The sequence below is a fragment of the Glycine soja genome, chromosome 15, assembly GCF_004193775.1.
Source record: "Glycine soja cultivar W05 chromosome 15, ASM419377v2, whole genome shotgun sequence".
NCBI lineage: Eukaryota > Viridiplantae > Streptophyta > Magnoliopsida > Fabales > Fabaceae > Glycine > Glycine soja.
In genome coordinates, this window is record NC_041016.1 from 46,234,823 (window position 1) to 46,247,221 (window position 12,399).

The window sequence follows — 12,399 nt, forward strand, 5'->3', positions numbered from 1 at the left end:
AAGCAAACACCCAGGTCCATCCTTCCCATTGCCAAGACTAAAATATGTACAATTAGGGAAGTAGAGAGAAAATAACATTAGAGACACTAGAAGTTAATGTTTATTAAATGAATGCTATATTATACCTTTTGTAGAATCTCGTAGCGAGCAAGAGCATCACTTTTAACAGAATAACTACCTCATCATTCTCTTCAGAGTAACAAATCATATATAGAAATTTTGGAACTTCTACTTGTAGTTCCCTTCCGTAGATATCTTACCCACTTATTACACTCCTTATTTACTATGACTGGTGGCAGCTACCTTTTCATTGTCTCCAGGTGAGTGTAAAGTTTTGATTTTTATTATTTTTGTGGGGATTTGTTACTGTTGTTTTTGTCGGGGTTTTGTCATTTTGACAAATTTTCTTTTATGTGTCAAGGTGGTGCCTATTGCTGTGTATATGACTCTGGGGTTTGCCTTCTATGTCTTCTTTGCTCCTTTTCTTGGGAAGAAGATGTATATCAGTATGTTGTTATGGGTCTCTACACACCCCTGGTAACCCAATCTTCAACTTTTCACCTACTTTATGCTCATTTTACTGATTTCATGTGGGTTGGGGGAAAGTGTGATGAGATCTATTATTGTTGCTTTCTGATTCAAGGTTTTGGTTTCATGTGTCTCTAATCTTGATGTCCAATTTGGGTTCCTTTTCGTTTTCTATTATTTTTATTTTTAGTTTATTTTGGGCTTACCATTTACATGGTGTTCAATATAATGTTGTATGGAGTTGTCTCTACATAGCTTATGAGTGGCCCATTTTCCTGCTTATTATCCATTCCTTAATTAAATTATCCTCTTCTCAATTACTATTAAATTGCTGATACATGTACAGTAACCCCTTTGTTGAATCTGGGACATGTTCAAGTGTTAATGGAATATAACTTGAATGTTCAATCTGGTGACATTCAATTTTGCAATGGCTTCAACATTATGCTTAATTTTTACAGCCTCAATGTATGAATATGGGTGACATTTAAGCAGATGTGGAAGTTGGAATTATATTATGTATGTTTTCCGATGACATATCCATGGATGACGGAGATAGCTTTTGTCTGCTGGTCATTATGCCAATTGCCAACTGAACCATCAACATCGTCTTGAACCTTTCACTTTTAAGATTTTAACAAAAATGTGGAATTAGACCAATACACAAACATTATACTATTAATAATAGATAAAGGAAAATGTGTTTCGTATAAAAATTAGCAGTTTCGTACAAAAATTAGCAGTTTCGTACAACTGTTTTAACATAGCATACCACTAACAATTGCAACTTAGTGGTGGTTCTGTTTGGAGATCATTGCAGATAATGGTTTAGGTGGTCTCTTGAGAATTTAGAATTTTCATTTACGTAATTGCTAAGTTAAATGAGAGTTTTAGGGAAACTCATTGGATATCATTATAGAGCTTCTTGGTAAAATGAATTGTTTTCCTTAATGAGCCACGAGACCATAAGCTGCAAAAAAATGTTTGAATTCGTTTGGGTAGTCTGTGGAACCAATGTCTTCCAAGGTTATTTTGATGATGCCAAAGAATCAAGAATCAAGCAAAATCCAAATATTCAAGAATCAAGTTTCAAGAATCAAGATTCAAGATTCAAGAATCAAGTTTCAAGAATCAAGATTCAAGAATAATCAAAATCAAGATTCAAGACTCAAGATTCAAGAATCAAGGGAAGACTCAATCAAGATAAGTACTAAAATGTTTTTTCAAAACATTGAGTAGCACAAGAAGTTTTCACAAAATCATTACCAAAGAGTTTTACTCTCTGGTAATCGATTACCAGAAGGTAGTAATCAATTACCAGTGTTTTAAAATGTTAAGATTTCAAATTTCAAGAGTTACAACTTATGTTTAAACAGTTTTAAAGTATTTTAAACTTGTGTAATCGATTACACAATACTTGTAATCGATTACCAGAGCTTCTAAGCGTTTTAATTTTCAAAATTCAAAATAAAGAGTCACATCTGTTGATGTGTAATCGATTACACCTTAATGGTAATAGATCACCAGTGATTGATTTTGAAAAATACATTTCCAAAAGTCACAATTCTTCAAGTGACTTATTTCTGAAGATTCTTTCAAAAGTCACAACTTTTTAAGTGACTAGTTTTAAAGAAATTGCTAAGAGTCACAAGCTTTGACTTGAGTCATCAAGAGATTATAAATATGCGACCATGGCATGAGTTTCAATAACAATCAATAATCAATCATCTTTGAATCATCTATCTTTTACATCATCTTCTTTCAACATCCTTGAATCAATCTTTCAACATCTCTCAATATCTTCTTTCATCTCTTTCAACACTTTTAATAGAACTTTCTAATTCATTTCTCTTCATCTTTCTAAAAGTTTTTGTTCAACACTTTCTCTTCCAAGAAAAGTTCTTTGATCAAAAACTTGTGTTATTCATCTTTTTCATTCTCTTCTCCCTTTTCCAAAAGAACGAAGGACTAACCGCTAGAATTCTTTTGTCTCTCTTCTCCCTTACAAAAGATTCAAAGGACTAACCGCCTGAGAATTCTTTTGATTCTTCCCTTTCCCTTAAGCAAAAGATTTCAAAGGACTAACTACCTGAGATATCTTTTGTTTCCCTCTTTACAAAGATTCAAAGGACTAACCGCCTGAGAATTCTTTGTCCCAACACATCGGAGGGTACATCCTTTGTGGTACAAGTAGAGGATACATCTACTTGGGGATTGTTATACTGAGAACAAGAGAGGGTACATCTCTTGTGGATCAGTTCAAATGGAGGGTACATCCACTTGGTTTATCAAAGAGAACAAGGGAGGGTACATCCCTTGTGGATCTTTGTCTTATAAAGGATTTTACAAGGTTGAAAGAAATCTCAAGAACCGCAGGTTGCTTGGGGACTGGATGTAGGCACAGTTTATGGCCGAATTAGTATAAATCTTGTGTTTGTCTTCTTCTTCCCTACTCTCTTTAATTTTCGCTGTGTACTTTTAATTATCACTTTTACTTTTGGTTAAGTTTCTATTTCTATTCTTTACTTTCTTAACTTAGTAGTAAAAGCCTAATTGAATCTAGTAACATTAAGAAGGATAGATTTTTAATTTGTCAAGACACGTTCATAATTAATTAAATCCCCCCTTCTTAATTATTCCGAGGCCACTTGATCCAACATAATCTGCATTAAACACTTAGTTAAGAAGGAATTCTCTGGCAAATTGACTACTGAACTTCTGGTTTGTGTGTGCTATTTGTAATTATGATTTATGACATAATTATGGTGTAGTTTGATTTGATCCATGTATCCACAAGTCGAGAATGAACCCAAAAACTACTTTAACTATTCAGTAGTGGAGAGTGAACAAATTCTTGGGTTTATGAACTGAACTCACAACAATCCTTGACTTATATAATGTTACTCTTTAATCGTAGAGCTAATGGAATATTAAATGGGTGGGTAACAATATATGTCGACTATCCAATAAATATAATATGCTTCATTATTGTAATTTTGGATAAGTTTTTCTAGGCTAGTATGATTTTGCAACCTATGTTCAACTCTCTTATAATTTGTGTTGCTGTCTGCACTTTTTGTTAGATCTATATATGACTATGGCCTTTTTAGGGCTGCTACCTTGCTACTGCCTTGCATCACTCTGCCTGTGTGGGTGAATATTATGTATGTTTTGTGCATCACATACTCTACACTTTTTGTTAGACCTATATATGACTATGGGCTTTTTAGGGATGCTACCGTGCTACTACCAATATTGACTGACAAATGGTTATTTTCATACCAATTTATACGCTTGTAAAAGATGGGAACTATCTGTGTATTAGTCTTAAACTGTAGAAAGGACATTAATTGGTCTAGTAATATACTAATACATCAACTCTTTCCCGATTACTTGTGTCTTTGGATTGTACATTTGGTGTGCAGCATCTAACCCTGCAGATCTTGGGGTTTTGAAGTCCAAAAAATATCTTTAAATTGTAGATAACAAAAAGGTTGATGGACTCAACAATAGTAAACTAGGAGGCAAATCAACTTCATCAATGCAGCACATGATGGAGATGCTTGAACTATTGGACCAAAATCGGTTGATAAGGAAGAATTGGGATGTTCTATATCACCTTCTTTATCCCGTAATCTAACATGCTTTTCTCTCCTTATGCTTATATCTGTCGTTGCTCAAGTTCAAGTAACGAATCTTTTGATCAACAAGAAAGTGAAGATGGCATGTTCTATATATTGCAGTTTGTGTGAAGTTAAGGTGAGCAGAAGCATTTTTTTTACTAAACCTTTGTTATCATCATTTATTCTGTCTAGGCTTGAACATTATAAGCTCCACATACGGGATTATATTTATTTAATTGAAATCATTGCCATGGTGTTGCTTACAAACTGATTTTAGGTCCAGTAGTTTTCATCTATCATTATGCTTGATTCCTTAATCAGCGCAAGATATTTGAACCATTATGCTTACTCATTGATGATGCATGGGATATTCCAATTTGCTTATCTATTTTGATTATTACCTAATTGTTTTTTTTTACATCTATTGGTTAATTTTGGTGATTGATCTTTTCTTGGAAACTTATAAATGGTAATTGTACTTAAGGTTCGTGCTTCTGCATTGCTTATGCTTTGAAGACCTACAAAAGTATTTGCTTATCAAATCCGCTTGTCCCTTGAACCTCAATGGAGAAGATGTTATAGGACAGGTATAAATTTTCCTTCCCCCCCTGAATTTCCAAGAATCGATGTCATTATTTTTATTCTACTAAAGTACTGATGTGATATTTAATAAATGTGCACTTTAGTCTACTTCATGCTTTGCCTGTTGGAGATGTGATGTTTTTGAATCAATTGTTTTAAAATGCTAGATAAGATATTAGCTAATATCTTATCTGCTATAGCAGTGACTAGTGAGTAGCTCTTCAATGCTTAGGCAATTACTTAGTTGCATTACCTTCAATTTTGCACATATCAGAAACAAAATTAACATGGAAAACCTTATGTAACTTGAGTGTAACAACTGATGAAGGTCTCAGTCATCTAAATGCATGCACAGATACTAATCATATAACAGTCAACTGATGAAGGTTTCAGCAGATTTCATTTGTGAAATTTCTGAAAAACAACATAATGTATTACCATTTATTTGCTAGCAGATGAGTCATTCTTAGGTTCAACTCTACTAACCATATAACAGTTCGGATTTCAACCTTTTTTATCTGTGTGAATGGATCATGCATGTTCACTGCCACCCGTTTAAATCTGTAATGAATAATAACGTGGGAAACATATATATTTACAATTTACTGATGCAAACTACAATTTGCTTTATTTGCAGGATGCTTGGATACTAGACAATTGGGTAAATTGTGTGTTGTTAAAATATCATTTATTTCATTTGCGTGTTAAGAATTTGGAGTAAAATCATATTGTACGTGCTATTGTGTTGTATAGTATTTCAACCATTACTTATTACATACATGTTATGAAGCTTACAAATTGTGTAATGGTCATATATATATATATATATATATATATATATATATATATATATATATATATATATATATATATATATATATATATATATATATATATATATATATATATATACTTGACATTAGTCTCATTTATTGTGTAAATTATTGTAATATGTAATTAAATGATTTTATAATTGTTGAAATTCATGATCATATTTTTTTCTTTCCATCAATGTACAGTGTCTTGCTTAAAGCTACCAAGGATCACAAAAAAAAAAAGAACACCCAAAAAAAACCAAAAGAAATAAAATAAAACAACACCAAAAAAAATCCTATCTAAGACGGTTATTAATAACCGTCTTAAAATTGTAGAGAAACTAAAGTGATTATTAGAATAACCGTTGTAGAAAAGCAACAACAATAATGTTATTCTAAGACGGTTATTCCAATAATCGTCTTAGTTTATCCAACATTCTAAGACGGTTATTATAATAACTGTCTTAGATTTGTAATGATGACGAGGACATCTTAAGACGGTTATTCTGATAACCGTCTTAGTATGTCTAACTTTCTAAGACGGTAATTGTAATAATCGTCTTAGATTTGACATGTTGATGATGACATATTAAGACGGTTATTCTGAAAATCGTCTTATTATCTATTACATTCTAAGACGGTTATTGTAATAACCATCTTAGAAAGTTAGTCGTACTAAGACGGGTTACTACAAAAAAGCTCATTCGAAGAGGAAACATTCTAAGACAATTATTAAATAATTGTCTTAGAAAACTCTACTTTGTAAGATGGTTACAAAACTATCGTTATAAGTGTGTTGTAATTTTACGATGTGGCTTTTTACAACGGTTCAAAACCGTCGTATAGGGTCCTATATGACCGACTTAAAATATTCTAATTTTAGTAGTGATTTTGTTAAAAAATAATTAAAAACCAGTTTTTAGGTTCCTTGCCAATGCCCTTCTACTGGATATTTGCATCACAGATATAAGTCATACAAGTTGAAATTTTTTATTTTTTTTTTACTGAATGTCATACACATTGACATGTCGCCTTCCTTTTATTCTGAAAAATCAAATGTATAACTCCTTTTTTTGCTGCATGCACTGTAGTAGCAGGGAAATGAAGGAAAGTTTTTAAAAATTAGTAATACTTTCACTACACAATTTTAATTAAAACATTTTTTCATTCCTTTCTATTCTACCAAACAGATCATAAGTGATCCCAAAATAATTTCCAAAGAAAATGCATTTCTTTAAAAAAAAAAGTTTAGAAGTAAGAAAATAAAAAGAATGGTGAATCATTTTGTAGCTTGTACATGGTACTAAAACAGCTTTTATAAGTTATGGATATTATTTTTTTGTTGTTTATTCCATAGCTATATTCCGATCCTCTAAATTAAAAGTCATTATTAATTAATTTACGGTCCAATTTGGATAATCAAAACAAGAATTTATTATATAACTATAAACATTTTTGTTTTTTACTTTCCATAATGTACTAAAATAATTCATGTATAATTTTTTACATTAATTAAATAAAAAATTGAGTTAAGCTAATTTCATATAAAATACTTGCGTAAGCTATCCAAAAATAATAATCGGAATAAACTAAAAATTTATAAATATATCCCACATACCTATTCATGTACCCTAAAGATAATGTAAATAAGTTCACCCAAAACCTAAACTGAAAATGGATTTGCTTATCAGTGTCACACGAAAAATAAAGAATACTCATATATAAGTTATGTTTGAAAAAAATTAGTTGATATATTAGCTAAAATTTGTAAGTTATAAGTAGCATTTAAAAAACTAAAATCTTATAAGCTAATTGATTTAATTAATTTAACTGATTTAATTAAAAATGTTCGGTAAAATTAACTAATAACTTAACTTATAAATAAATGTCAAATGACATATTAAATATTTTTAATATTTGAATTTATATCTAATAACTTATCATCTTAAAAAGTAAGATAACAAATTTTTTAGTTTTATAATATGGAAATGGAAAAATTAAATTTTCTATTTTTTGGAGAAGTAACATTAAATTAAATAAACTTTATTAGCATTATACTTTTTAAAAGTAAATTTTTAACATTTAAATACTTTATTAATAATATTATTTTAAAACAAAAGATAAAAAGTTTGTTTCTTTATAATTTTCTTAAAAAGATCATTTTTTTATTTTTACAACAAGAATTTGGATTTAGATGTGTACATCTCTTGCATGATTAAGAAAAATTAGATACAAGTAATTTTCTAGACAAATAACAAAAAAGATAAGATAATTTTTAAATTGAATATAAGGATACAATGAAAATTCAAATAAAATAACAAGTATAAAATTGAGAAGAAGAAAAAAGTTAATATCTCATAAATTAACTTATTTTTCATAGGCTACTTTAAATAACTAAACAAAATAAGCTACTAAAATAAGATTTTATATCAAACCAACTTAATATTCTAGTTAAAGATCCAACTAATCCATTTAATAATTTTATCTACCCAACTATCTCTCCCCTCAAATTATTAACATAATCATCTCATTTACTATTCACAACATGAATTGGAGCCCCTAACTCCCCAATTCACATCTAGTTTTTACTTTACTTTTATCAAACCCTCACTTAGAATTTGGGACCCCAAACCCGAATTCTAAACAGGTCTTTTTTCTTCTTTTTTTTTGTTATGACTTTTATTGGTTTATAATTTTTTTAATTATATTAATAAAATGATAATTAGTAATATATTTAATTATTATATTTAAATAATATAATTAATTGTTGTAATTTTTAATATATAACGTAACTAATTATTTATGGGGTGATTTTTGCATTGTTTTGAATATTTATGATGTTTTATTGTTCAAAAAATAGTTAATTTTGATAGTTTTCATGTAAATGAATCCAATTGTATAAGATTCACATCTTGACTTAGTTTTAAAAATGACTTGAAAAAGGTGTTTGGAAACGCAAAAAAAAATCAGTTTTTGCACTTGAATAGTTTCTTGATGGTCTTTGTTGGATATTTATACTTATGAATATGAGGTTATTTCGTACGAACAATACAATGCATCATGTGCATTGGTTTGCTTATGATCACAAGGTTATTTACAAGTTTTGACAATGTGTGTTAAAGGTACACGACCAAAAGTATAGTCAATGCACCTTAACGGTTTCTCGTGAGGTGTGTCATTAGCATTTATCAATTCTAGAATTATACAAATTCAACAATTAATTGAGGGTTGTGTGTCAAATACAATAAATGTTTTACGATAGCTGACCTTGTGATCGAATGAAATCTAAAGCACACAACCATAGATTCCTTTTAAATTCACATTGGCCTTTTTGGTGGGCACGCATTATGAATTCTCTAGTTGAGAGTAATTTTTCTTAGATTTGTTATTCATCATGACAGCTTGTACTATCCTATGGGACTAGAAATAAGTGCTCTTGAATTAGAGGATGATAGATTTGGGTTATAAAGGATGGGGGGTCTAAGTTGTCAATGTCAAGCAATTCTCACGGTGTATTGTCCATAATGAATGAAACTTTTTGAGAAAAATAAATGGTTTATAGATTATGAGATATTGAGTTAACCTCCATACATTACCCATATTTATACAAATAAATAGGTCTACCTTTGAATGGAAGAGATAACATAGATTTAATGAAATATGGTGTCCAACATTTTCTTCCATTGTTATCTTGATCGCACATCTTTTGTGGCACAAAAGTTGAAACTCTACAAAATTCCTGACGGATGAACAATAACATTATTTAGGTCAATGTGTTTTGGCTCGTTTATCCTTGTCAGCTCTAGCTATCTCAGTCGCTTCTTTTGATATAAGATCTATTTTTTTATTTTCACTTTATTTTTCATATATTTTTATTCACGCATTTATCTATTTTTTATTTTCTTGAAGGATTTACAATCTTTTTACTTCCTTAATTAAACATTTTATGATTTTTATTTCTAGTTTATAATTTTTTTACAGGTCAATGTCTCTTTTTTTTCAGTACTTTTAGTCCATGTTAAGAAATTAAAATCAGTAAAAAAAAGAATAAGTTAAAGACTAAAAATAAAAATCCTAAATAATTTAAAAATTAGAAAATAATAAAACCCTTTTCAAATTAAATGCTTTTGTTTCTACTTCATTTGTGTTAAATTCACGGGAGAAAGTTTAATAAAAAATCAGTGATTGTCTGTGAGTGACATTTTGTAAGCCAGTTAGTGGGAGAACGTGGAGTATTTTGTGAGTGAGTGACGTGTTCGTATTCAATGAACAGAAGACGGGCGGCGAGCTAGGAACATGCTCACTTATTTTTTATTGACGTTCTGACCCATCTCTGGAATACTCGAGCAACTCGAGCAACACGAGCAATTATCTTAATGTATATTCATTATCATGCAAAAGAAATGAATTTAATAGGATGAAACTTTTCTCAGGAGCATTTATTTTCTTTTAAGAAAAGGATACTCTGAAAAAAATAAAAGTTTTGCGAGTTATATTTAATATTAACTTCTTTTATTTATATCTCTCACTTCTCTGTTTTTTTTTTTTATTGTATTGTAATCCATCTCTATCTCCTTTTATAATACTGCCCTAATAAGAAAATACCACACAGGAAATTACCTGACTGTGTAAACATAGATTTAAATAACAGTCTAGACATGAAATTATTAGCGGTACTACATAACGTAGGGTTCCTATATATAAAAACAAGTATTTCCCTTACTCACATAACAGATCACCAAGATCATGTCCTTTATTCTTAAAATAAATATTAACATTACCAACTCTAAAAAACAACAAAACAGAATTTGAAATGTTCAAAAGCATATCCCAAACACAGGATATTTCATATCTCCATATTATCCATATCCTCGAAGAAGAACTTTAAGAAAAGCTCCATAAGTGCTGTCTGGAAAAATATAGTGATAACAACACCATCCCCATCAGGGCTTGGAAGAATGGTTGCCCTATCTACTTGAGCCCGACTTACTATACCAAAATGCAAAGGCTTTTCCCAACCAAAATCTGATTCATACACTGGCATGTTCATCCAGCTTGTGAGGAAAATGCTATGATTCACATCAAAAGGAATATTAATACTGTGTGCATGTCCCGTGAAAAAAGCCCTTATGTGATTCAGTTGCCCTTGGCCTAAACTAGCATGTAGTTGTGACCTTATAGACTCATCCGTAACCATTTGAGCTGCTTCCCTTATCTTTTGAGCAGCAAAACCTAATGGGTTTGATATGATATCTCCCTCATAACATTCGGGTGTCACTACTTTTGCCAGAGCATTCCCAAAATAATTCTGAGGGAGAGGAGGATTCAATCTATTGCGAAAATTAACACTAAAAGTAACTAGGGTTGGGTGGTTCTCACCAGATTCACGAGCCTTGGATGCACATCTCCATATATGAGCAGCAACAACTTCAAATCTGGTATAAGGTCTTGACCCTTCTTTTGAAGGTTGATCATTAGCCTTCTTCTTTAGCCTCTCCAGGTGGCTTGATGTGAGTTTCAAGATTGTAGCACTTACCTTCTTTCGCTCTACTCCCAACGGTGTTTGTGCTATAGGCTTCTCGAGATCTTGCTTATGTGGATCGAACTCGGTTTCACTCGAACCAAGGACTTGTGAGGATGATGGCTGGTGTTGGAATTTGAGTATTGTTCGATTGAGCAAAGGCATTTCATTAGGCTCTAGTGCTTCTCCTCGAGCCAGCTTTGCCCAACTATTGATGAAGTGAACGAGGCCGGTGGCATCAATCAAAGGATGAGCGAAAGTAACTCCAATGGCAAGGCCTTCATCACCACCAAGGAACCTTGTTAATTGAAGTAGCAGCAGGGGAATTTCCTCTCTGGGTTGAGTATTATCAACTTTTGGAACAAGTTCCTCGGTGGACTCGGAGGGTGAAAAATCTCCATAATCACCAAATGTTTTTGTGGTTTCAGCTTCAAGCAATCTCACCCCTTTTGCATTACAATCCACTTCTATTCGACCACTTTTTGTCAAGTTCAACCTGCCAGCTACGGGATAGAAGTAGACCAAAATCTTGCTAAGCGAATTCCTCAACCTCTCAATGGTGTCGGTGTTGTGTTTAGCTTTGTAAATATAGATGACGGATATGTGACCTAGGTTGCCGATTAGGTCACTATCGGATAGCCATAAAGGATCCTTGGGAGTTGGTTGATTTGGAGTGACATTGTAAGAAGCCACAATGGTTACCATTTTTGTGCTTGAAGGCTTGAATTAATGTGCTTGAGGATATATATCTCTGTGTGTGTGTGTGTGGAAAAATGTTTCTTAGGTACTCTTGAGTTGTATATACCTTGAAAGAGAAAAGAAGAAATGAGAGGTAAGTGTTTGAAATTTTTTATTATCAAAATATAAACACTCAATTTTGAGCAGCCATTTTGGATGAAGATGGTAACTAAAAAGCCAGTGGGTGGGCACGTGCAGCTGGTAAAAAGCCAGTGGGTGGGCACGTGTAATAAATGTTGTAATTACAGATAAAGCAACTAGGCCGTGTTAGGTATGTAGGTATTTGCAATGTATTGTTCTTTAGCTAATCATATTCATTTTTCTACCAGAGTTTGGTATCACGTCTGCAGCGTTCCATTTTTCAATTTGAGGGTCTAGAGACATAAATATGATTCAAACTACCTTTCTATTACTATTACTTCTTAATCAGTAGGAGATTTTAAGTACTTGCCTTCTTGGACGCTTTTGAAGAACAAGAATGCTTTTTCCTAAAAAAGGTGTTATGCACAAATCGCAGGAATGAGTTATATAGGGCAAATTTTTTTTCGGAAAAGCCTAATGGTACGACATATTTTGCACAAATGCATTGCAC

The 12,399-nt window shown here is 31.5% G+C and overlaps 1 protein-coding gene across 1 annotated transcript; it reads right to left on the reverse strand.

Moving 5' to 3' along the window:
• Positions 1 to 10,183: 10,183 nt before the first annotated feature.
• On the reverse strand, positions 10,184 to 12,031 carry LOC114386478 (spermidine hydroxycinnamoyl transferase-like). The gene has a single exon (XM_028346496.1). It carries the CDS (start codon positions 11,772 to 11,774, stop codon positions 10,395 to 10,397), a length of 1,380 nt encoding a protein of 459 aa, XP_028202297.1. The 5' UTR covers positions 11,775 to 12,031; the 3' UTR covers positions 10,184 to 10,394.
• Positions 12,032 to 12,399: the final 368 nt, after the last annotated feature.

What these genes read in the sequence shown, in the direction of transcription:
- LOC114386478 (XM_028346496.1), bottom strand. Translation starts at nt 11,774, where the DNA reads ATGGTAACCATTGTGGCTTCTTACAATGTCACTCCAAATCAACCAACT.